This window comes from Dermacentor variabilis, chromosome 1, assembly GCF_050947875.1.
Source record: "Dermacentor variabilis isolate Ectoservices chromosome 1, ASM5094787v1, whole genome shotgun sequence".
In the NCBI taxonomy this organism is placed as follows: Eukaryota; Metazoa; Arthropoda; class Arachnida; order Ixodida; family Ixodidae; genus Dermacentor; species Dermacentor variabilis.
In genome coordinates, this window is record NC_134568.1 from 220,003,672 (window position 1) to 220,030,872 (window position 27,201).

The window sequence follows — 27,201 nt, forward strand, 5'->3', positions numbered from 1 at the left end:
TATGTATTGGCTCTCGCATTGTGCCCATAATGAGTGATTTATTGTTGGCACACTACGATAATCTCCTCCAGGATGACCTAAGCACAGCACGTTCTGTAAACGTGTTCTATTATGTTGACAATTTTCTTGGTGATCCTTTCTGCCCACCCAAATGGAGCCATAGCTTTGAACTAGGAAAGAAGAGCACCAACTAAGACAATCACGAGTGGGAGAACAACACAGGACAAACGCCAATTTCATCTATCTTTATTCACTGAAAAATCAGCAAATATAAGGAAAATCAAAGACATGCACACGATGACCACAATGCATCATCTGCCAAACCGTTCAAGATATGACATTTTGCTTTTAAGAGGGTTACAGAAGTATCACTAGCACAATTTTTTCCTCTCTTCTTTATATGGAAGCTTCCAAAACCTCACGTGCCATTGTATCTCTGCTTCTGCCAAAAATCTTTATCTCTCGGAACCATGGTTCACACTTCTTGCAGTAGAGGCATAGTTTCCGTTGCGAATGTTGTGCCGTCCAGTCACACACAGTGCAAGTTGCGCAATGTTGCGAAAGATGCACACCTTCTTCTTCTTTCAGTGACCGCACATGTTCAGCTGTGCGGTCATTCATGCATCTACCCATTTGGCCCACATAGGTTTTCCCGCAGGTCAATGGTATTTCATATACCACACCGGTGTAGCACTTTACAAACTGTTTGCCATGCTTTTTGCTGAAGCTGCTCCTCGTACTCTCGCTCGCGATGCGGGCGCAGAGCAGTGCTTGTTTCTGAGGAGCCGAAAACACAACTGGGACGCCATGTCTGTTTGCCACCTTTTTCACATTGTGGGCGATCCTATGTACATACAGAACCACTTCTGGCTTCGCAGCTTGTTTTTCTTATGCACACGGTTTCTTGAGCATGGCACCTTTGATTTTCTGCAAGAGCACTTCAGCCACTGCTCTGATGACTGTGCATGGAAACCCGGCCAAAACCAACCTATCAACTTGCTTGTCATAGCTCGCATGCATTGCATGGCTACACAATTTCATGAGAGCAGACTCAAGGCAAAGTTTAACAATGGAATGTTTTACAGTTTTTGAATGAGCCGACCCGACGCATAAGGAAGCAGCTCCTTTTGTGCTCGAGGCGCGTACTGCCAACATACAAAAGTGTTCAGGTATGTTGACAATAATTTAATAGTTCTTAAAAACGGAAAAATTCCACATAAAGAAGAGAGGAAAAAAACTGTGTTAGTGATACTTCTGTGACCCTCTTTAAAAGCGAAATGCGATATCTTGAACATTATGGCAGATGATGCACTGTGGTCCTTGTGCACATGTCTGTGATTTTCCTTACACAACCTTTGTCCATAAAGTTGCGAGACTGAGTCCATTTTAAAAAAATGCATTTAACATTGAAATCATTTGTGCAGCACCCCTTTGAAATAGTCTCCCTTGCAGTCTATACACAGCTTCCAACACTTCTTGAGGTCTTGGAAACAGATGGGAAACGCTTCTTTTGGCAGGGCTGTCAGCTCCTTTGTCGTGGCGTCTTGATTGGTCTCCACTCTCCCCATCCAGCGACCTTTTAGGGCTCTCTTCACATGAGGAAACCGGACAAAATCGCATGGGGAGAGGTCAGGCAAGTATGGCGGATGGGGAAGTACAGTAATGCTGTGCTTGGCGAGAAATTTTGTCACGCTGAGAGCAGCGTGCGGCCTTGCATTATCGTGGAGAAGGCTCCATTGTCCAGATGCCCATAAGTCAGGGCAACGGTATTGCAGTGCATCACGCATGTGTTGGAGCACGTGGATATAAAACTCCTGATTCACCGTCTGTCCTTGTGGGATGAACTCGTGTTGTATGACACCTCTGGCATCGAAAAAAACTATCAGCATCGTCTTTGGTTTCGTCTTCTGTCGCCGCACCTTTCTCGACACTGGAGAGCTTGTGGACTGCCAATCGGTGCTCTGTCTCTTTGTTTGAGGATCGTATTGAAAACACCATGTTTCATCTTCAGCAATGATACTGTCGACGAATGCAGCATCCTTCTCTGCCTCAGAGAACAAATCAGCGCTCACTGATGCCCGCATGTCCTTCTGGTCCTGTGTGAGGGAGTGCGGCACAAGTCTGGCATTCAGCTTTCGTTTCCCTAAGTTCTCACGCAAAATTTGGTGGCATGTTGTCGTACTAATGTAGAGAGCATCCGATAGCATGCAGACTGTAATGGTGCGGTCTTGCTGTACGACCTCCCTGATCCGAGCCACGTTGTTTTCATTCCGTGAGGTTGCAGGGCTCCCCTGCCTTGTGTCGTCTTCCTCCGACGTTCTCCCTGAAACAAACCTCTTGTGCCACTCGAAAACTCATACCCGTGATAATGTCTCGTTGCCGTAAATGTCACGAAGGAGCTCATAGGTCTGTGTGGCTGTCTTGCCAAGCTTCACACAGAATTTTATGTTTACACGCTGTTCAAGGTGGACATCCATCTCTCCACATTCACTCAGAGTAGAATGCACAGACGACTAGTGACAACATATTTTTCTACATGTAGTGCAATCTAGCAGCTACCACAGCAATTAACATAAATAGCTCAGATTAGCCCGAAAAGATGGCACTACACATACGCACATAAATTTGTTTTGGGGAATCGTTTCTAGAGGAGAAAATAAATCAGACTCGAAACTTTATGCACAAAAGTTGTAGTATTTGCTGATTTTTCAGTGAATAAAGATAGATGAAGTTGGTGCTTGTCCTGAGTCGTTCTCCCACTTGTGATTGTCTTAGTTGGCGCTGTTCTTTCCTAGTTTAAGTACGTACCATCTAGCCCAAATGAATGTTGTTCTGAACCATAGCTCTGTTCGACCAAGTTTTTGAAAAATTCAAGAGCATTTTTCAAGGGTTGACGTTCACAAGGCAATTGCCTGAGAAAGGCCAAATCCGTTTCCTTGAGCTTGCACTGCACCTCGAGGAGAAGCACGCGCGTCGGATGTATGCCCGACGTTCCAAAAAACCCCTTCTCCCCTACACTTCCAATCATTCAAAATTGGTGAAGCACTCCATAGCCCGAAGTGCTCTCAAAAATGCTGTCATTCGCTCTTGCTCCCACTTGATGTCCAGCGACTTTGCTAACCAAGTCCATTGGCTTAAGGCAAGTGGCTATCCAACACAACTGCTGCCATATTTGATGGAAGTCTTATTGCAAGAGATTCGTTCCCCCGTGCCATGAAACCACGCGAAGTGGTAAAGGACATAACCAAGACTGTTGCGATCCCGTATGTACACTGTGTGTCCACCGCATCAAGAAAGCCACGGACCGGGCCGGTGTTAAGGTGGTGTTTACCGCACCTAACAAGTTGGGAAGGTTGTGCAAAAAAGTCAACAATGGCCGGCAAATGCCTGGACTGTGTGGTAACTGACATACCACCAAGCCTGTAGATTGCAAAACCAATGTAGTTTATGCCATTCCTACCTCTTGCGGTGGCACTTGCATAGGGCAGACAGGACACTGCCTTAGTGAACGCTTACGTGAGCACGTGCACAGTGTCAAGATTAAGACTGGTAGTAATCTAGCTGTTCATTGTGCAAAGTGTGGCTGTTCACCACATCTAGAAGACACACGTGTGCTGAAACGGTACAGCGATAAGATGGCCAGGGAAAACATTGAGGGCTTTTCAATTTGTCACTTAGGAGCCACTTGCATAAGTGCCCCTTTAATAGCTCTTTGTGATAAGGAACTTAAGTTCCTTAGAAGCTAATCCCTTTGGATTTTGTCCATATTGTGTATTTTACATTTGTATAGTTTTATGCTTGTCACGTATATGCAGCAAGGGTTGATTGACGATGATTCGCCTTCCCTTTCTTCATTTCTCTCTTTCAGCCCGTTGTGAATAGTATATATTTGTGCAGGCTTCAATAAACATGTTGTTGGCAGTCAGCGCTGGTCCTGTGCTTTTCCTTGTCCGTGAGTTTTTTGGCGTTGTTTAAAATGAATGATCCGTACAAACTAGCTCGCGCCCAAACCCTTCTAAGTTATCACTTGATGACCACAGGTATTCGTGATCACAACACTGGTGTGATGAGCGTTGCCAGCAGGGGGCACACAAACTCATCCCAATGTGAATGTTCTATGCTGCCTTTACCATTTCATTATGCTGCGCCTTTGAAGCTCCGCCGATTATGTGACCTCCAATACTGGACACATGTGGGAAGATGACGCACATAAAGGCACCAGCCTTTTCATTTTAAATGCCTGCCTTCGCTGTTGCACTCACATGCTTGCGCTCACACCTGCAGCATATCACGTGACCTTGAATGCTCAGTGCATTGACTATGCATGTGCCATCACACCTAGGACAGCACAGCAGTGGTGACAGCAACAGTGCGAGGGCGCCTCTTGTGTAAGCATAATTGCTATCAGGAAAAACAGTAGAGTGGCAACCAAGTATCATAGCTTTGGCGTAGCACCTCAAAAACTTTGAAACATTCCGAGAGAAAATTCTAATAGAAATTCCTATTGGTACTATACACCTACAATTATAGGCCCAATACCAAAACGTACAGGTCCCATACGGCTTTCTGCCAGTCCTGTAGCTCCTTCTATCAGGGCAATACACTGCTCTATAAGACAAATAAAATGGTTTATGGGCCCAATTGAAGCTAGAAGTAGTGATCATGATATAAACTTGTATTGGTAATATTGCTTGGCATGAAGCCGACCAAGTAAATGCACCGAATATTGAGAATGAAGGCACAGTAGGCTTTGCTTTAATAAAAGAATTACGCTTCCTAAGCTGTACGTTTCTTTCATGGAGGATATTTAGGTACTGTTTGTTGCTTCACTGAGTAATTTGATGGAGAACAGAGCTGGCCTCCAGCACATCTGTAGGGGAACACAGATCGGGCCAAGACTCGCTACATGAATGTCGTCCTGTGTGTCAGCCATTTGGGAAGACAGCAGCATAAACCATAATCAACAAAATCCAATAGAGTTTACCTAGAAAGCTTTGCTTTAAAATGAACAATTAATGCGTCTTTGTACAACAAACCGCCTTGGTACACAGTGCTCATATCTACACGAATGCACTTGTAAGCTCATAGACCAATATCGGCTATCAGCGTATCAGTTGTATTGTTTCATAGACCAGTAGTGGCTATCTGTTTACAAGTGTATCAGTTCTATTGTTTCATAATCAAATAAAATGAAACAAATAAAATTTCTCTATTGGAATTTTTCCTGGGATTACTTTGTTTGAAGAATGGCAGGATCAACAAGTGATCAAGTGATCAATGAAGGTTTTTTCTTTTTTTTCTTTTTTGTTTTTTTTTTAATAAAGACGAAACTTATCCATTAGCTTATTTTTGATGTCACTATAGTCAACAGATGATTTGATTATATGTTAAAAACTTCACACATTCCCATACCCCTAATATATTAATACATATAATACACACACGCAATACAAAAAATTAGAGTTTAGAGTTTAGATTTCTGAAAAATCAAACTTTGAGTGGTGTTTATCTATGAGACTCAAGTACACCAATCCATGTCAAATTGAAAAGGACAAACCTGGTTTAGTGGCAAGTCATGTCCTACCATGCAGCGAAGACAATACAGTATTGCTGAGAGTGTCACTGCACGTGGAGCATTCAGGTTACCATGCACTTCACGGCCTGTCCCAGAAAAGTCGAACACGGCTGTTCCCTACAATAAATAAATAAATAAATAAATAAATAAATAAATAAATAAATAAATAAATAAATAAATTATTGTGCCCAGGAACAACCCTAAAGTCTAAATGCTGGAGCATGCACACATTAAAGAACAAACAAAAAAACCTGCAGAGGAATATAATAAAAAAGACTGTATAGAAAGAACAAGTTTGAAAACATGAGTGCACATACAACGAAGCGCAAGGTAAATATAAGAGGAAAAGGAGGAGAAGGGCAGTTGAACAATTGTGAAATTATGACACAACAACACCAAGCTCGGCCAAGAACAAAGAACAATGACAGCAAGTTATGAGAAACATCGAGATCATGAAAATAAGCGTTCTAGAAACTCTGTTCTCCATGTATTCTGTATTCTGTATTAAGTGTTGGTGATGACAGACGGGAACATTAAAAGGTCTATGTTCTCTGGTGATCTTGTGCGAAATACGAAACATGATACAACTGAGGATACCATGAAAGAGTCTGAAAAGAAACAGAAGGCCAGCATGATTATGATAGCAGCGAAGTAAGGGCAATGACAATAATCCAACAGTGCTAGAACAAGGTTCAGTGTCCCTGTTAGTGAAGCGGTCATGATATATGCTTGGAAACTTTTTCTGGGCCCGATCCATGAAGATCATGATGGTGATGATGAAACCAGTGAGAAAACATGCACATCTACAATATAAATTGGCTTGAATGGCAATTATACAAGCTTCTTCCGCATGCATTGTTGTACACATGTTTGTCAGCAGCATATCTCACATAAAGTAACGCTTTAACAACTCGATATCAGTTTAGTAGGAATCCATCATTACTAAAGAAAATGTTAAGGTCTGCCAATTTTTCATGTTAATTTTACTATACATTTTGGACTGCCAGTGTGCCCTTATCCGGAGAACTTGTCCTCCGGGACCTTTGGCACTGTGGGACCCTTGGCACTGTGGTGGAAGTTCTTGGCATCACTGCTCATATTCGCAGCCTAGGAGTCTGACTGCACTTGCTCATCACCCATGACTGCTTGTGCCAGCTATTCCAACAAGATACTGACAAAGCCTGGTAAACTATTGCGAGTTTTTACCACATCTATGTCAGGATAGCATGCTTCCCTGGGCCAATGGATCCTGTGCACTGAGGAGGGACCCAGAAGAACATGCAAATTCTTCATTTATGAGAATAAAGAAGCTGAAAGAAGCGAGCAGTGCTGACAAGACAAAGTATTCAGTATTTGCTTTGTATGGAAACATGGCAGTGAGAGGAGTACATGATGTAGGGTACATGATGGGTACCATAAATTTTTGAATTTACACTTCACGATGCCCAAGATGAAACGACAACCGAAACATGCTGCTATTACAGCCAAAATACACTCTTCTTCATAGGCATTACGAGTGATGCCCGGCTCTCTCAGGTGCAATGGTGGCAATTTTAAGGTGCTGCACGGGGCTAGCCAGATATGAGCTGGGGCACCACAAGCTACCAAACTAAACGTTCCTGTGATGGTTGACCACCCCTTGAAAGCACTATCCAGCAAATAGATAAATGTGATATGTGCCTATTAAATAAGCTACTCACTTTTATTTGTGAGTGTTTTCTTTCCCATAACTTTTGGAACATATCATACTAAAACATATAACCGTTTTCTTAGAAAAGGAGAGTATCATATCACCATATCAACATGGCTTTCGCAGAGGCCTTTCTACAATCACTCAACTACTGGAACTAACCCACGACATATCATTTAATATCGACCCACACAGACAAACAGACCTCATCCTACTCGATTTCTCGAAGGCATTTGATCGGGTATCACACAAAAAGCTCGTAAGGAACCTTCAGATTACATTAGGTACAGGCCCCATAATTGACTGGATTTGCGACTATCTTACTAACCGTACCCAGTTTGTGGAAGTGAATGGACAGATTTCCCAGACAGCCTGGGTAACATCAGGAGTCCCCCAAGGAAGCGTTGTGGCTCCCCTTTTATTTCTAATTTTTATTAATGACCTACCCGCAAAAATCACAGGAAACATTAGGCTATTTGCAGACGACTGCATTCTTTATCGAAATATTAACTCGCATGATGACCAGATAACATTAAACAACGACTTGAAAGTCGTGTCTAACTGGTGTGCCCACTGGCAGATGACCATCAATACTGAGAAATCTGCTGTTCTTTCAATCACCAGAAAAAAAAAGTAACTCGAGCTTTATGTATACCGTTAACGACGTGCCACTAATGCGAGTTCATGAACACAAGTACCTCGGATTAACGTCAGCACATGACTTCAGATGGAACTCCCATATAAATAATGTTACGCCAATTGCAATGAAACGACTTTTCTTTCTTGGAAGACACCTCCGACTAGCACTACCTGATACAAAACTTCTGGCTTATAAAACTTTCGTCAGGTCAGTCCTTGAGTACGCAAATGTTATCTGGTTCCCACACACTAAACAACTAATTAAAAAACTAGAAGGTGTACAAAGGAAATCTCTACGGTATATATACAATAAACATAAATTAACAGACTCGCCCACCGAACTGCTTAACAAAGCCGGAATCCTAACAGTACAAAATCGAGCTGTACTAGCCTGCTCTAAACTTATGTACCAGCTCCTACACAACAAACTTAATATTGATACTTCTAGATACATCTCCAGAACTGAAATACAGCCAATGCGACATAAACACGCACAAACACTCAATGAGTGTTCTTTTCATACCGATTGTTTTAAGAATTCATTCTTTCCTTTAGCGATAAGAGAGCGGAATAAACTGAGTGAATCCATTAGTAACAGCTCCTCATTAGATACATTTGCTAATTCAGTGGAAAAACATCTCCTCGCCTTACAGCTCTTATTTACATATTCAGGTTTGCTACCGATCTTCATAGTCTTAACACTTTAATCTATGAGTGTTCTTTTTGTATGATGCATTATACGCATGACTGAATCTTGTTTGTCATGTTCATTAGGTGTTTTATATTACACATGTTTTCCGGTGTCTTTTTTTCTTTCTTGTTTGGTTTCTTCTTTTCCCGGATTCTTCTTCGTTATAGTATATTGTGCCCAAATATTGCATTTGTGATGTAGTGCTTAATTCATTTGTTTAGCGAAGCCAAAACCTTTGCAATAACACACTCATGATTATATAATGTATTAATATTCTTTGTTCGCAAATACTACCATATGTACTTGCGCTTCCTGTTATAATTCCATGAGGGATTGACAGTATGTGAAATAAATAAATAAAATATTTTTTAAAAATCGTCTTATATCATATATTTTCCAGAATCCAACAAACTCCTAACTAAGAAGGTTTTACTACAGCTGAAGTTATTTCAGTTACTTTGTAGGTCAAGTTAAAAAAATATCTGTCATGAAAGCAGTGTAGCACGCTGTCTCAGTAAGTATTCAAAGACACGTATTAGTGTACATACAAATATCCACAGCATTTAAGTTCTTAAAATTAGTTTAGTTGCCCAACCTGCATCTGGGTGAAACATTACATGCATTGCATGGCCCTACATTCCAATTATTCTTGCCCTGGATGTGCACAATGCAAAATTCAGCTGTCAAATTAGTTATATGATGCTCTACAGCAATAAATGCTGAAAAAATGTCAACAAATGTTTTATTTACAATACGAAGTAGCACCTTTCATTTCAGAGTTTCAACTGCCAGTCACAGATTCATTTTTACGTTAAAAAGCTTGAAACACTTAGGCATGTAGAGAGCAGCACTTCACTTTTCATACTCTCACCTGACGTCACTCCATTTTTTTCTTTTTCACATAGCACATTTTGCACTGTCGTGATGTAATCTGACGCACACTATGCACTGCATTTGGCGGAATCTGATGTGGGAAATGTGCCTACTGAGCTGTTTCAAATTGCACAAGCATTAAAACAGACGCGCAAGTTCCACAGATATACAGAGAGAGTTTTATTCTGAGCAAGCACAGTGTGCGCCCTAGGTGGGCAGCCACCGTATTCCAGGTAGCCGTGGGCCATGGCCATCTCTCGTGCCCGTTTGATCAGGCTGCACTGTTTCTTCGGGTCCAGGTCTATTAGCTTGGCCTCCTACTGCTCCTCAGTTACTGTTTGGATGTCTACTGTGCCATGTTTTTGAACACATCCACATACGATATCACATAGGTGTCTGGGACATCACAGTACTTGCAGATGTACGAGTGCTCAGATGGTGAAATTCGGTGCAATAAAATACCGTGGATGTAGGTATTGGTTTGCAATTTCCTAAGTGTTACTGCTTCTTCCCTAGTTAGGCTCTCCTAAAAGGACAGTTAGCGTCATCTATTGACAACATTTATAAACTTGTACAGTGTATATTGGCTGTCACATACCTCCCACCCAGCCTATCTTTTTTTGTGTATGAAGGAACCATAAGCATGATAGCATGCCAACTCTTTTGTTACTGTTGGTTTCAAGCATTCTTTTTTCTGCTCTTTCTAGTCACCTAATTTTAACAGCCACATACCTAATGTAATTATATGCTGTTCTAAAACATGTAATAGACAACACAGTGTTGCCAAATGACAGGCTTGTTCCTGGCATAGAAGGATTTAGTGTTTGAAGTTCTGTGAGGGTGTAGGATGGCAAGACATGACTGTTTATGTATCTTAATCAGACAACCATCACCGCTAGCACCACATTTGCTTATCAAGCCAAGCCCAGACAAGCTTACATTCTTCATTTATTATTCTTCCTCTTATTATGACACGTTAATGTTGTAGCAAAGACACTTGATTACACACAAAACACAGTTTGTCAAGAACAAGAAGTATTGCACGAGTTAAACCACTCAACAAGGTTACAAGAAGTGATAGATGACATGTCTACCAGCCACAGTAAATCAGTGGCTATGGCACTGCACTGCTGAGCATGACGTCAGCAATTGGTATCCTGGCTGCAGCAGCCACATTACAGTGGAAGTAAAACGTAAATATGCTTGCTCATGTAGCTAGATTTATGCTCACATTACAGAATCATCATCATCATCATCATATTCATGTCCACTGCAGGACGAAGGCCTCTCCCTGCAATTTCCAATTACCTCTGTCCTGCGCCAACCGATTCCAACTAGCACACGCAAATTTCCTAATTTCGTTGCCCCATCTAGTCTTCTGCCGTCCTCTACATCGCTTCCCTTCTTCACCCATTCTGTCACCCTAATGGTCCAACGGTTATCTAGGCTGCGCATTACATGACCTGCCCAGTGCCATTTTTTTCTCTTAATGTCTATTAGAATATTGTCTATACCCGCTCGCTCTCTGATCCAAACCACTCTCTTTCTGTCTCTTAAAGTTATGCCTAGCATTCTTCGTTCTATCGCTCTTTGCAAGGTCCTTAACTTGCTCTCAAGCTTCTCTGTCAGCCTCCAAGTCACTGCGCCATATGTCAGCACCGGTAAAATGCACTGATTGTATACTTTCCTTTTCAATGATAACGGTAAGCTCCCAGTCAGGAGCTCACGATGTCTGCCGTATGCGATCTAACACATTTTTATTCTTCTGTGAATTTCCTTCTCATGGTCAGGGTTCCCTTTGATTAGTTGACCTAGGTAAACGTACTCCTCCACAGACTCTAGAGGCTGGCTTGCGATCCTGAACTCTTGTTTCTTTGCCCGGTTATTCATCATTATCTTTGTCCCTTCTGCATATTAATCTTAAAACCCACTCTTACACTCTCTCTGTTAAGGTCCTCAATCATTTGTTGTAGCTCGTCTGCACTGTTGCCAAATAGAACAATGTCATCAGCAAACCGAAGGTTGTTGAGGTATTCGCTGTCGATCTTTACTCTTAAGCCTTCCCAGTTTAATAGCTTGAATACTTCTTCTAAGCATGCAGTGAATAGCATTGGAGAGATTGTGTCTCCTTGTCTGACCCCTTTCTTTATAGGTATCTTCCTACTTTTCTTGTGTAGAATTAAGGAGGCTGTGGAATCTCTGTAGATATTTTCCACAGTATTTATGTAAGCGGTCTGTACTCCTTGATTACGCAATGCCTCTAGGACTGCTGGTATCTCTACTGAATCAAATGCTTTTTCGTAATCTATGAAAGCCATACAGAGAGGCTTATTGTACTCTACGAATTTTTCAATAACCTGGTTTATGACATGGATGTGATCCATTGTAGAGTATCCCTTCCTGAAGCCAGCCTGTTGTTCCCTTGGTTGACTAAAGTCCAGTGTTGCCCTTATTCTATTAGAGATTAATTTGGTAAATATTTTATGTAATACTGGGAGTAAGCTAATGGGCCTATAATTTTTCAGTTCTTTAACGCCTCCATTTTTGTGAATTAGTACAATCTTTGCATTCTTCCAGTTTTCTGGGACCCTTGCAGTCGACAGACACTTCGTATAGAGAGCCGCCAGTTTTCCTAGCATTATGTCTCCTCCATCTTTGAATAAATCGACTGTTATTCCATCCTCTCCTGCCGCTTTTCCCTGTTTCATGCCTTGCAAGGCCTTGCTGACCTCATCTCTAGTTCTCGGAGGAGGTTCTGTATACTGTACATTATTGTTTCGAATAGAGTGCTCCGGAGACCTCTGGGTACTGTAAAGGTCTGTATAGAATTCTTCCGCTGCTTTTATTATACCTTCGAGATTGCTGATGATATTACCCTGCTTATCTTTCAGTGCATACATCTTGGTTTGTCCTATGCCAAGTTTTCTTCTCAACGATATCAAGCTGCATCCATTTTTAACGGCTTCTTCAGTCTTTCTCACGTTATAATTTCTAATATCACTTATTTTCGCTTTGTTGATCAGTTTTGACAGTTCCGCGAATTCTATCCTATCTCTTGAGTTGGACACTTTCATTTTATGTCGTTTCTTTATTAGGTCTTTTGTTACTTGGGAGAGCTTGCCTACTGGTTCCATTGGTGCCTTGCCTCCCACTTCAATTGCTGCCTCTGAAGCCAGCCTCGTTACGGTTTCATTCATTACCTTTATGTCATCATCATCATCGCTCTGTTCTAAGGCTGCATATTTGTTTGCAAGTACCAGCCTAAATTTGTCTGCTTTTACCCTTACTGCCTCTAAGTTGAGCTGTTTCTTCTTCACCAATTTTACTTTTTCTCTGTTCAAATTGAGGTGAATCCTGGCCCTCACTAACCTATGATCACTACACTTTACTCTACCTATTACTTCTACATCCTGCACTATGCTGGGATCGGCAGAAAGTATGAAATCAATTTCATTTCTTGTTTCACCATTAGGGCTTTTCCAGGTCCATTTTCTGTTGCTACGTTTCCTGAAAAAAAGTATTCGTTATTCTCAGCTTATTTCTTTCTGCGAATTCTACCAGCATCTCACCTCTAGCGTTTCTAGAATCGACACCGTAGTTGCCAAGTGCTTGTTCACCCGCCTGCTTTTTCCCCACTTTTGCATTGAAGTCCCCCATTACTACTGTATACCGCGTTTGCACTTTTATCATCGCTAATTCATCATCTTTACAAAACTTATCTGCTTCCTCATCATCGTGACTGGACGTTGGAGCGTAGGTTTGTACTACCTTTAATCTATACCTCTTACTGAGTTTGATTACGACTACCGCTACCCTCTCGTTGATGCTGTAGAATTCTTCAATGTTGCCCGCTATGTCTTTATGGATTAGGAATCCTACCCCGCATTGCTTCTTATCCGGGAGACCTCTATAGCAGAGGACATGGCCATTATTCAGCAGTGTGTAAGCCTCACCAGTTCTTCTAATCTCACTAAGGCTGACAATATTCCAAACAGTGTCTGATAGTTCTTCGAAGAGTCCTGCTAAGTTAGCCTCACTCGAGAGGGTTCGAGTGGTAAACGTTGCAAGGGTCAGTTTCCATTGGCGGCCTGTCCGGAACCAGGTATTCTTAGCACCCTCTGCTGCGTTGCAAGTCTGACCGCCGCCTTGGTCAGGTGCTCCACAGCCGCTGGGGACTGAGGGCCATTTCATTGAGGAGATCATTTCATTAGGGAGGTTGTGGCCAAATACTGCACCAGGGAGGCCAATTCCTGTTCTGGTAAGGGAGTGACTTTGTTCAAGCTTTGTGGGCCTTCCTAATTTGGTTGTACCTGGAATAGTATAGCCCCACTCGCTCTCGGCATCTTTCGCCGGTGTCAGGCACCACTCCAAGCCTGCAGATGTAGTGCACTGGAGAATGTCACACGCAGATACACCATCGTTTAAAAAGGGGGGGGGGGGGGATTTGAACTTCTGACTAGCACAACCGAGCATAAGACATAGCATCTTAGTATCTTTAGGTTATAATAATAAATTTAAACTCCTCTTAACCAGCATCTCTCATGGCCCATGTGTAGTTTTGGGATGTACAGTCTCATCAGTTATTAATATTATGGATGGTACACTTATAACATGTCTACCTAACCATGATGTGAAGTATAAATGTTGAAAGAAATTACGAATGTTAAAGAAAGATGCCATGGTTTAAACAATAATTTTGGGAAGCTGTATGTGGCACAATATGTGGCACATATTAAATGAACTAACCTCCTTCTCATTGAGTTTGACAGTGAGGCAGATGCGTGAGCCATCATCCATGCGGTCCCAGGCATGCAGCTCAGCTTTACCCAATTTGCTGATGGCCGAGTTAGCCACCCGACGCAGCAGGTCCTTAATGGCCACTTCTGCATTGTCCTGCACGTAGCCCATGTAGGCTTGCACTGCCTCTAGGCCATAATAGTCAATCAGTTCCTTCACAAGGATGATGCCCTGCAAACAAACAACCAGCTATAGCTCCACAAATTATCATCGCAGCCTAACACATTAAAATGAGCTAAGAGACTACCCAAATATAGTCATGGTTATAACATAGCAAGTTAGCTAATGCTTTATTTAAAACATAAATGTTAACAGCAGTGCTTTTAAATAACAGCAATCGGAGCACTTTTATGCAACACTGATGCAGGTAAAAGGAACAGTTATTCTTCGCCTTTCAGTATTTATTTTTCAGTGAGCATGTTACAAACAATACCATTCCAAAAGCCTTAAAAGATGTTCTTAAAGCCTAATGATAAACATTCCGATCCTTGATTTGCAATAACAAGGAAAATTTAACCAGCAAAGGCATTATAGGTAGTAATAAGTCAAAATTATGACAATTTGGCAATGCAGCTGCCAAGTTTAGTCCGAGTGACAGGAGAATGAATAAACTATGGCTAAGTATGAAGAAGCATCCCAAAAATCACAGAGGCAAACACAGAGCCACAAATAGGAGAGTAAACACTCTGTTTACTCACTGTTTTTTCCAATATGGAACCTGTCTAAGTTCTGAAATATAAAGCTGCTCTGAAAACTGGAAAAACTAAAAAGAAATATTATACTAACTGGCATGTCATGGCAGCAGAGGGCAAGGAACTGTTATGTTCACTGAAGCTGCTTACCACATATGTGCTTGCAAACACCACCACACAAAGCTTACAAATTTCAGTTAAATATATCACGTTGCACATCACAGTCGTTATAGGTGAACGCCACTGATATGCCTCTGGCTGTGGTGACTTCCTGGTAGTTACATTGAATTTGATCAGTCCTGGCTCAAAGCTGAACTGCCACGTACCATGTGGTAATCATTCATCATCCTGCAAAGTTCCAGCATATTTTGTAGCATTCTGGATGGAGCAGTGACACAATGTTGCCAGCCTGAAGAGCAAATACTGGGTATACTATCTAAATATACAGTATTTGGTGGGTAAATAGTTCTCATTTACATGGGCACAAGTTTTCCAGTGGCCTGGAATACATCCATCAACATGCCATCCACAGCCTGGCATTGTCATCATTTCTCTGTTTATTTTTTCTTCTTTTCTCTGGTTTTATGCTCAGGTTTGCGCTGGATGTTTCTTTTGTGTTCAAAGGTCTCATTTCTTTATCCCTCATCTCTTCAAGTTTTGTTCACACTACTCATGGTGCTTGCACAAGCTTTTACTTCAACTGCGAAGCTTTCTTTCTGAGATACTTGTACAGGTTTCTTTGCAGCTTCGTGCTACACTCGGGTGGATGGCAATTTTTCTCTATCATGAACCTTCCTCCATATTTCAGAATTTCTCGGAACTGATATGCCTTATTCAGAGTCCCCGTGCTTTGAGTTGATTAATTTGCCCTCGCTCTGCAATCAGTTAGTCTTGTGATTAGCTCAGATGGTAGAATGGCCGCCCCAGTAAGGTGCTTGTCCAAGGTTGAGTCCCTGAACCAGGACAAATTTTTCTTCAACTGCGACGGCAAAATTTTCTTTCTGAGAAAGAAATGAGTTTCTTTTTAGCTTCATGCACACTCAGGTAGGTGACAATATTTTTTTTCTCTTAAGTTTTCTAAGCCTGTGAAGTAATCCATAAATATATCTATCACATTTTGGTCTACTGCATCGGGCAATATATGATCATCGGAACCAAGAATGGGGCTATTTTAAAAATACCTTCAATAAATAATCCCCTCCCAACATCCTAAACGTATGTCTCTTCCCCTTTGGCTTCACATTTCACAAAGCATAGAGTGTGTACTGTACTCTTCTGTTTGTATTTTGCTTTATGTTGCACAACTCAACACAACAATCAAGACTAAGTGTGTGTTAATAGGCTAAGCTGGTAAAGACTGTCCTGAAATCCAGAAAGTCATTGCAGCCATGAAACATCCAAACAAGTGTAATTTTTGCAGCTCGAATTGTATAGTGGAAGTGACTAGGAAGCTAAATTATTGTTAATGAACCAAGAAAACAGCAGATGTGCAAGAATTCATGGCCATATTCATGGCTAAACATTTCATTTATGAATTTAATTGATGTGGGTTTTAATTGTACTTGAGAAGAAAGCAGCCAACATCAACCGCTCACTGGTCAAATACCTTTTGGTTGGCTGCAATCTGTGCCTGTATGTCAGCCAAATTATCACGCAGGTTTCGAGTACCACTGCTATTGGGCAACAGTGAGGGAGCATTGAGGGCTTTGGTCAGGGCTGCATATACAGAAGAAAAAAAATATGAATACATGAAAATCATTGTGTGATGGTAAACAAGCAGTCATTTAAACCATGGCAATACCAGGAAAGTTACTCTCAGCAAAACAGTGATCAGCAGTGGTTGAGCCAGGGATGTCTCAGGCAGGAGCTGACATTTTAACAAGGGGACTTGTATTCATCATGGTCTCAATGAAGTTCCTTGTCAATATGTTAGCTCAGCCTATAAAGTTCCTTTGAACACTTTTCTACACACAGAAAAAGAAAATATCTCATCCTAATAATATGAAGAATGTTGGCTGTGATAAGCAAAGCTTAGCTCAGAGACTTTCGTTTTGTATGCTACACTCCCTTAATGAAAGCTTTAAAAAAGTTTCAAGATACTATTATTTGCGAGAGTGTATATGAATAATGACTTCTGGTCAAAACATTTTAATACAGTACAATCAATTATTGCTGCAATGTATATTTTTTCAGCTTTGAAAAAAATCCTGTCCACATAAAATGCATTAAAGTTTTGTTCAGAAGGTTTCTCGACTTAGGCAGCACTTATCCCCAATGCAATTGCTGCTCTGCATGTCAGATGGTGCCAAAAAATTGAAAGTGCAGAGTCAAGTTTGTGGGCATGTTCTGAATGGCTAAGAAAGCTGGCTACAGTGCCACACATACAGTAAATGCATCATGTTTTAATTAAAGTGTGTGGGTTTGTGTTGCAGCGCTGAAGTTACTGCATGGAACAAAATAGTACAGGTATGAGCAATCATACACTTAATGTAGAGTTGAACCATTGTCAAAGTAATTAAAGAGAAGAAAAACTCCAACCAAATTTATTTTAATAAACCTGACATTTCGGAGTGCAACCGGCTCCTTCTTCAGGGGCAAGATGGCATGAGGCCTAGTAGTGCTTATATGCATTTTTGATGTTTTGACAGGCGCTTTGACAGGCGCGCACACACTTTCATAAACCTTGAGTGTGAACCGCAGGAAGTGTTCCTGACAAACAATTCATGTTACCCGCCGTCTTCTGGATGCGCCAGGATTCTAAAAGGACTCACCGCCGGTGGTTGTTTCATCTCTCCAAGACGACAGCATCATTGTGGCTAAGCCAGCGAGCAAAAAGCTTGCAGTGTTCTGCCACAGCACTGCATTCTCTCAGAACTTTTTGTTGGGCTAGTTGGTGCATATTACTGAAGTACTACAGCGCCAAACAGACGACTCTTCTTCTTGTGTCGTCTGTTTGGCGCTATAGTACTTCAGGAAACTGCATTCTCTGTTTAGGTGGCGGAGGTCATTCTTGTGCTGACAAATTCTTTCTGGAAAGTTTTTAGTCTTGCCAATATATAATGTGGGGAATTCGGTGCAGGTAATCTTGTACACAATGCCCTGCACCTTTTCGACAGGAACGCAGTCTTTTGGACGAGGGAGGAGGCTACCGTCCATAAAGAGAGGCTTGTGAGTGATGTCTACTCCTGCCTATCGCAGTACACGGGCTAATGTCCCGCTGATGCTTCGAACATATGGTATCAAGACACGGCGCCATTTCCTGGGTGGTGCAGCAGCCGCTCTCTTCCTTTCATTCTCGTTCTGTCAGCGGAAGGCAGAGGATCTCCTTAATGGAGAAGCATACACCAAGATCAAGAAACACCGAACGTCACAAACCAAAACCTACAGGAAGAAAATTCTCTCTGAAATTCTCAAGCAACATTCTGAATTCAAAACCCTTTACTTGAGGTTGATATGCAGAAATGGCTCTGCCCCAAACTTCCATGGCCTCCCAAAGATTCACAAAACAGGAATTCCTCTACAGCTAGCCCATAGTAGATTTTACGTGTTTTCTCCTACAAGCCCTGTCCACTCATCTTCATAAATACTCTCTCCTCTTACTGAAAAAATGGAAACCTACATTCACCAGTCAGGACACTTTATAGAAATGGCGTCCAATGCAAGTCCTGATGAAAACGACTGCATGGTGTCCTTTGATGTGGTTTCGCTGTTAACTAGAGTGCCTGTGCCCCTCACGCTTTCTGTAACATGTTATGCACTCGAACACGAGCCCACACTGAAAGACTGCACCCCCCTTTCTATTAATCACACCTGTCAGTTATTGGAATTTTGTCTTTGAAGCACTTGCTGCTCTTTCAACAACCAATTCTACAAACAGACTAGTATAACTGATTGGGTGCCGCAACCTCAGTCACAGTCGCCACACTCACTACAGAGGACATCGGAAAGCAGGTGCTTAGCGGCATTCGATGTTTATTGACCTTGGTGTATGCTTCTCCATTAAGAAGATCCTCTGCCCTTCCCCAACAGAATGAGAATGAAAGGAAGACTGTGGCTGCTGAACCACCCAGGCAACGGTGCCGTGTCTCGATACCATATGTTTGAGGTGTCAGCAAGACATCAGCCCATGTACTTTGAGAGGCAGGGATTGACGTCGCTCACAAACCTCTCTCTATGGTCGGCAGCCTCCTCCCTCCTCCAAAAGACCACGTTCCTGTCGAAAAGGCGTAGGGACTTGTGTACAAGATTACCTGCACCAAATGCCCCACGTCATATATTGGCGAAACTAAAAACTCCCCAGAAAGAATTTGTCAACACAACAATGACCTTTGCCACCTAAACAGAGAACACAGTGCTGTGGCACAACACTGCAAGATTTTTTATCCCCAGATTAGTCCTGATGATACTGTCATCTTGGAGAGAGAAAACCACTGGCGGTGGCACCTTTTGCAATCCTGGCACATCCAGAAGACTCCGGGTAACATAAGTAGTCCATCAGGAACACTTCCCGCTTTTAAGCTCGGGGTCAACGAAAAGTGTCTGCGTGCCTCTCAAATTGCCTGTCAAAGTGCCAAAAATGCATATAAGCAATGCTACACCTCACACCATCTCACCCCTGAAGAAAGAGCTGGTCAAGCTCTGAAATGTAAAGTTTTTTAAAAATAAGTTTTGGTTGGGAGTTTTCCTCCTCTTTAATTCAGTTGTCCCCAACCAGGTAGATATCTGCAGAATGTTTACCTTTGTTGAAGAAATGCCTGCGGTGTGTAGTAGTCCCTTAAATACCAATGCCTATTCAATAAGGGACCATTAAAGGTTGCTAACAGCATTGCAGACAGGCCAAACACTGCGCCTTTTTTCCTTACTGCATTCTCTTTCAGTAAGCTCAACTGGCACATACATCATAATCCTAAGCCAATGTAACAGAAATGGTTGAGCTTTCCACAGCTTTCATGCTTGGTGACAAGTTGTACTACCTTTTTTATTCTATTTCAGCTAAAGCATAAAAAAACCTAACTTTAATATCTGCTCATGATAAGTACACTCATATTTCTCCATAGTTTCCTTGGTTTCAATGCGTGCCCAAAAACACTACCTTGAGATGACACTATTAATGATACTGCTTTTAACACCTGCACTATAATGCAAGTGGTAATGTTGCTAGTGACTAAAATGTACCCCACCTTACAATATTCCCTCACTAAAATCTGCTATGCTATTCCAGCATCCCATTAATGCCAATTAAAACTGATCACTGCTAGCTTGCACCTCCACAAGTACAGAGACACCATGAACAACAGGTACTTTTGGTACCCGCTGTATATTAGCAAAGAAAATTACACTTGATGGAGACATCTTTCCAGTAGTCATCACAAGAAGCATCTACGAGAAGACAATGAAGGAACACCATGCTGTGGTGTTTCAGCTGAGAACAAAGCATCATTAGTAGGGGATCATGCACCAGTATTATTAGAACTCTCCCCGGTGAGGTGAGGATGTGTCAAGCCTGACAGGCCTAGCAGTAGTACACTGAAATGGTGTGTGCAGCGAAAGCTGACCTCACTACTATTCAAGAGGTGTCAATGTGTTTGAATACAAGCAAGACAGACTCAAGGAGCAGTGCTAGGTCAGCCACACAAGACTGCAGGGCTGCAGAGCACTAGACCTACCAGAGGAAATGTGAGCACTAGAATACCATAACATAGCATATGATATGCTGCCTGCTTGAACTTGGCCTAAGTGTGCCTACATGAGTATATGTGTCTCTAATGTTGTGTTTTCTGATGTGTGCCATGCAAGTGTTAATGACAATGTCAGTCACAAATGCTAATAAAAGTTCTGAACATATGAAGTGCTCTTACCACGCATGGGGTACGCAGCTGTTATTAAAGCGAAAGCCTTAGATGGCTTATGGGATGAAAATGTGGCTGTCCAGCATTATGGCACCAAAATTCAATGGCACCGAAATTGGGGGTCGAACCCTCAACCTTTGATGGGAGTCGAACCCACAACCCTTGGTGTTAATTAAGGCAAAGTTAATGAAGGTATAGTTAATTACGATATAGTTCATTAAGATATAGTTAATTAAGGTACTCTAACCCACGACTTTTGGCGGGAGTTGAACCCTTGACCTTTGGTGGGAGTCGAACCCATACCTTTTGGTGTTAATTATGGTAAAGTTAATTAAGACAAAGCTAATTAAGTCATAGCTAATTAAGATATTGTTAATTAATGCACTCAAACCCATGACCTTTGGTGGAAGAAAACAAGTAATAGAAGGTGACAACGCATTCGAATGAGAATGTTAAGTAATTTAAGGAATGTCTCATGAGCGCACAGGCTTTCGCCTTCATCCTCTTTAGCATATGCTAAAGTGATTGTCAACTTTTATACATGATAGATAATCAGACCTCTGCAGTGACAGCTCAGGCTGCTCATTTTGTGACTGGCAGTCACAGACGCAAAGACCGTTGTGACAATAGCTCTAGGAATTAAGAAATTATTTCTACACCAAACACTGTTATGCGGCAATCTCTACAACTAGGATGCATGTTGATGTGTGTCCAGCGAAGAAAACAATTATGCTGACAAAACACAGCTCTTAAAATGTTTTCACTTCAATCTTGCTTTCAAAGTGAATTGCTGTGTCCCAGTAAAGATAGCTATCTAACAGACAGTGGCTATTTTTTTTAAACATTGTGCATGTGAATAAACAAAAATGATTAATTGATTCATTTACCAAATTAATGCTGATCATCAAATGGGCAAAAACAATTAATGTACATCCAGCACAGATGTTAAATGAACTGCATCAGCTTGTCTTAGTGGGCAGCACTTTGTGAAAGGTTCATTTACCTTCTTGTTGAAAGACGCCAGCCTGGACAACTTTGAAAGAGACAAATGTGGCGCCTTCTTCAAGAATGGTGTTTGAATTAGCTGGCATTGAACCTGGTGCAATTCCTCCAATATCAGCATGGTGGCCACGGTTGGCAACAAAGAATACAGGCCGTGGCTGATCCTTGTAGAAAACCTAAATGCCATGAGCATTTAAAGCAGTAAGGCTAAGGAGAACATTTAACACCCATTACCCACACACACACAAAAAAAGACAAAAGAAAAGAAAAAACAAAGCATTTTGAGGTTAATAGTGCAAACTATCTTAATGTTAAAGAAACCCCAAATATAAATGGCCCCTATCAATTTCATAAGACTTCAGTGTTTTAGCTGTGCTGGAGGCATAAGCAATCCTAATGTCAGATGAATGCAGTTTAACTTTTTATGATTGTTGTTACTATCTTAATCCTTTCGGTCCGTCAACTTTTAAAAGAGAATATTAAAAACCTACAATGGAAAAAAAAGTGCTTGTAATCTTAAATTTAACCCAATGGTGTTAGGGTTTCATCTGGAATGAGAACTAGAGGAATGAAATAGTGTTTTTGCTCAGCATGGGGGAAACAATATACAGGTGGCAAATAAAGCACAATGAACTTTATGAAGCAATGCAGTATGTGATGCAGCATGGCACAAATAATACAACTACTACATCAACCTCAGTAAACATTGCTGTGAGCATTTTGCTACAACAGCTAGCAACAGCAGATTACTATTTTGATGACAACAGAAAACTGCAAAAAAAAAAAAGAAGAAGAAATCGTTACTTGAATTTCTCAAATTCATGTTTGCTCTTTGAGTGCTTAATGTTTGAAGTGTAGCGCAAGAACCTACACGAGAAGGCTGGACAAAGCACTGACTTTTTGCTGATGCTGATGGAAATTATCGAAACTACCAAGCTTTGTATAGGTCTCATGCTAACGACATGACTTACAAGACAAAATCAAAAAAGAACAGAGGTGGAAGAAAAAAAATGAGAGAAGAGAGAAAAAGAAATGGAAAAGAAAGTGGGACACAAACTGAAATAAAAACATGTGTACCATGATAGCTGCACAGCAAAAAAATGCACTCTACTGAAGCTATCACAGATCCTAAAGCACAGTTTCACTGTCCAAGATGTAAACTTGTATGTAACAAATCATATGTAATTAATAACTTGTATACATTTATGGTAGTTCTGTAATTGATTTATTACCTTTCTTTTACTCGTTGATGCTCACTGTAATACAATTACTTTTTTTTTCAGTAACCAATTACATGTTCCAGTTACTTTTATTGATGAGACAAGTTGTAACAGGCAATGAAGCTTTGAGCCCTTGAATTTGCCAGTTACCACAATAAAATGCCTGCAATCGTGCCACACAACAGCCTCATAGATGCACAAGTTCAAATGGTAAAACCCAGGTTCTCAGTATTTGTTTCCTCGTTCTAGCGCTCTAATACTCTACCAAATGTTGGCTTACGACCTGACCTGGCACTGCTATGGCTGGGTAGCGATGCCTAATTCCGACTTTGATGCCACAAAATCACCAATAGATGTCTTTTTTTCATTTTTCATTGGCCCCACCAGTAGTGCCTTCTTAGGCCCTGGCAACAATGAAGTGCTGCACTTCATAGAGGACCAAGATTCTAAGTAACCGCATTCTTGCACGTAAAGTGTTCACATGTTAAAACACGACTCTTCTACCCAAGTGTGCACATCAAGAGAGTTTTCAGTGGCACTGCTGGTGTCTAGATAAGAAAAGAAGAGAAAAGATGACTGAAAACAAATTTTGAAAGGCAATTGTTAGGGAACAGCATGTGAAGGGCGACAGAGGATGCACTGAAAGAGCCAGGCCAACTTGTTCTATTCACTGTAGTATTTGTGCAATGTTAATATATGTCGGAAGCAAAGTAGCATAAAAGTAATCAATTATATTTTAGTAGTTGCTTAATTACTTTTGTGGAGCAGTAATTGGTCACTGCAATCAATTAGCTTCTTTACTGAAGTAATTGTAATCAGTTACCTTTATCCTTTAATGTGTACATGTCCATTAATATGGCAACCAATGGCTTATTACTCACACAGTAAGCTGTGCTCAATTGCCTGAGCAGAATCACACAGTACTGCTATTCTTCAAGTGGCCTATTCACTATCACTTACAGTAATCTCATTGCTTTTGAGTGTGTGGACATATTCATGACTGAACTTTTATTTGTGTAAGTATGCACTTGCTACAATACATGAGGCGCTGCTACCAGCTTATAGTACATTGCATATAGCGTATATGCAACAAAGAGCACATACAATAAATAAAACAGAAAAATCCTACAATTTCAACTGCATATTGGTGCTGATGTCATGGCCGGGTTGTCAGGGCACAAGCTTTCAAATACAAACAAAGCAAAGAAAGGTGCTAGCTACAAAGAATGAGAGTGGACACTTGTACCATTCCAAGGCAGAAAGGGAGCCATCAACATTGTTATTCTCAGGGCTCCCTTCTATGGACTGACAGAGCACAATAGTGTTTAGTCAGCTTCAGCAATCTAATGACAACAGAGACATTCAGAATGACATGGCTCATGTTCAAAATCATGTTCAAACCCCATGGAGCTACTAGATGATTTATTTTTTTTTTTTTGTAATCTTTTTTTTTTATGTGCTATCATGGACGGATGAAGATCTTCCAGCACATGCTCTGACCAGTAGTGGTCTAGCCATTTTAACATTTGGAGTCATTTTTAGGGCAGAAAAAAAGACAGTTTTACAGTAGTTTTGAAACATCTTAGAAAAGCCACACTAGCTTTTTTGGAAAAGTTTTAGAGCAGAAAACAGTAGGTGTGCAACCATTTAATGCAGCTTTTTATTAATGCAGAATTAGTAAATGCTGCTCTACAGTTAAAATCAGTCAGCAGCAGCTAATTAAGCTCGCCTACCCAAAGAAGAATGCCATGGTGAGAACAAAATTATGTGGCCCAGTGCAATACGAAAATGGCTACAAATGTGCAAGAATAATGTTGCGCCATAAGGCATAACAGAAAATGACTAGATGCATGATGTGCAGTCATATCACAAATTTGAATAAATCAGGCATTCAAAAGTGCCTACCTGCTCGTTAAAATGGACGTTTGGGCGAGTTGGTAAGCCACATTTGAAACAGAACAGCGCTGTTTTGATGGGGACAGCAGGGAGAACACAGCAGCTGGTTTCAAATATGGCTTACCAACTCGCCCAAACGTCCGTTTTAATGAGTTTCATTTCTAGTACATCAGGCTCAGCGCTCGTCCGTGCCATTCTCCCTGCTGTCCCCGTTAAAACCGCGCTATTCTGTTTCAAATATGCCCACCTGCACCATGCAAGCATATTTTGTTTACATTGCATAAGGCAAATACACTTTACAAATACACATTAACGCCCATGTCATTAACGATGGCTTGTTCAATCCAATCTGGGTATCATTCAAACGAAAACATCACTGTTGGGAAAGCGTGAAAAATGTTATACGCCTTTTCCCTCTGTTAGTGTTTCTTTTTATTATTATTCTTCAGACCGTCAAGCTCACAAAGTGTGGTAGCCAGTCTCATTGCCTTCTGCCAGAAACTTTTGACCACTTCGAACTTTCTCCATGTTCTTGAGTGCCAAGAAAAAGGAGATTGTCTCTTTAGCCCGTTTAACTAATGCACGGTATGATGCAACCTCTTCATTTAATTCCTTTGGTCTTTGACCATGTCAGAGCAAGTCCATGTGCCTGCAGGTTTTGTCACCTGTGAGTGCTCCTTTTCCTGTTACAAACAGACACTAATAATATTAAGCTACAGCCTTTTTTTCTTCTGGTGACTGCACTGCTGACACTCTCCTTTTCAGTACCAGCCTTTAAGAAGTAAATTCCATGAAAATTTTGTCCCTTTCTTCAAGCATCCTTTAGAATCGCATGACTACCATCATCATAATCAGCAGCAGCAACCTATTTTATGTCCACTGCAAGACAAAGGCCTCTCCCTGCGATCTACAATTACCCCTGTCCTGCGCCAACCGATTCCAACTAGTGCCTGCGAATTTCCTAATTTCATCGCCCCACCTAGTCTTCTGCAATCCTCGACTCACAGACTCTAGAGGCCGACTGGCATTGCTGAACTCTTGCTCCCCTGCCCAGTTATTCATAATTATCTTTGTCTTCTGCATATTAATCCTCAACCCCACTCTTACACTCTCTCTGTTAATGTCCTCAATCATATGTTGTAACTCGTCTGCAGTGTTGCTGAATAGAACGATGTCATTGGCAAACCGAAGGTTGCTGAGATATTTGCCGTTGATCCCATGAATCGAATTTTAACTGTGAACACAAAGAGACAAAGGACACGAGAGCAATGTTTAAGCAAGATAGCCAATCACCTGCCAGCCAAACTACAGTTATTAACAGAAAATGACGCTTTCGGCTGCTGCTTCTCTGAACGCACAACACCAGCAGAAAACATACATGATTGCTAAACAGTATACTCGCTACTAGGTGCATCTCGTGATAATGGTCATTTTTTAGTCTCCAGTGCAAGAAAACACAGCCACACAAAGAAAGGCACATTCGTCACAGCACCCCCCCCTCCCCAACCACCTTGTCTTCCTTAATTTAGAGGGCCACTGCTGTAACCTTCAAATACTGTACAGCTGGGGCCCACTAACAACAGGAACAAATGGGAGTGAACTTGGTCAGTCAGGGGTCACTGTCACCTGCTACAACAGCAATCAGGCTGAGGCCCACTTTTGTCTGTCTAATTGCACTGCTCTTGTTTGTCACAAATTTGAATGGACCCCTGTAACATGTTAGTGATTACCAGTGAAAAGCATGTTCCAATGAAAAAGTATCCAATGTCACAATCCTCAATCAATGGTACTAACGAAACTGGAAGCAGGCCTTAAGTAATACCAGGTGACTTCAAACTTGGCCAAGGACATGCATGTAGGCATGCAGGTAGTACAGCAACAATCCATGTTTGCTCATTTTGTGGCTACAGTGTTTAAAGGCAGAAGATCACTAAAAGCCTTTATTGAAGCAGCTGCAACAATGCTAGATGAATGCGCTGCTGCTTATAAATGAATGAGAAGGCTAGTAAAACAAGGCTAGCAAACCAACCAATGGAAAGTTGACTGGATTGAATTGGCTTCACCTGCACCTGGTGCTATTTGCCAGGCCAAGAACAAATACTGTATAGGCTAAAAAACCCTCCATTGCCATGTAAGCAAGGTGAAACTAGTGCACTTTGGAACAGTTGGCACAAATGGCACTTGGGTAAGCACAGAAAGGTGCAGGCAAGTAGAATGGAAAAAATGACACAAATGGTGCAGTTGGATCACCACTGTCCGAATTATCAAACATGGGTA

General features: G+C 41.4%; 1 protein-coding gene across 2 annotated transcripts in view; it reads right to left on the bottom strand.

Moving 5' to 3' along the window:
• The window catches only part of LOC142557428 (5-oxoprolinase), a 166,823-nt gene that overhangs the window by 42,250 nt on the left and 97,372 nt on the right, over positions 1-27,201 (bottom strand). For both annotated transcript variants that reach the window (XM_075669281.1, XM_075669271.1), the window contains 4 exons: positions 21,810-21,984; positions 16,564-16,673; positions 14,215-14,436; positions 5,558-5,692 (listed from right to left, as the gene is read on the bottom strand). In XM_075669281.1, coding sequence (XP_075525396.1) covers positions 5,558-5,692; positions 14,215-14,436; positions 16,564-16,673; positions 21,810-21,984 — 642 coding nt within the window. The remainder of the gene's footprint in view (positions 1-5,557; positions 5,693-14,214; positions 14,437-16,563; positions 16,674-21,809; positions 21,985-27,201) is intronic.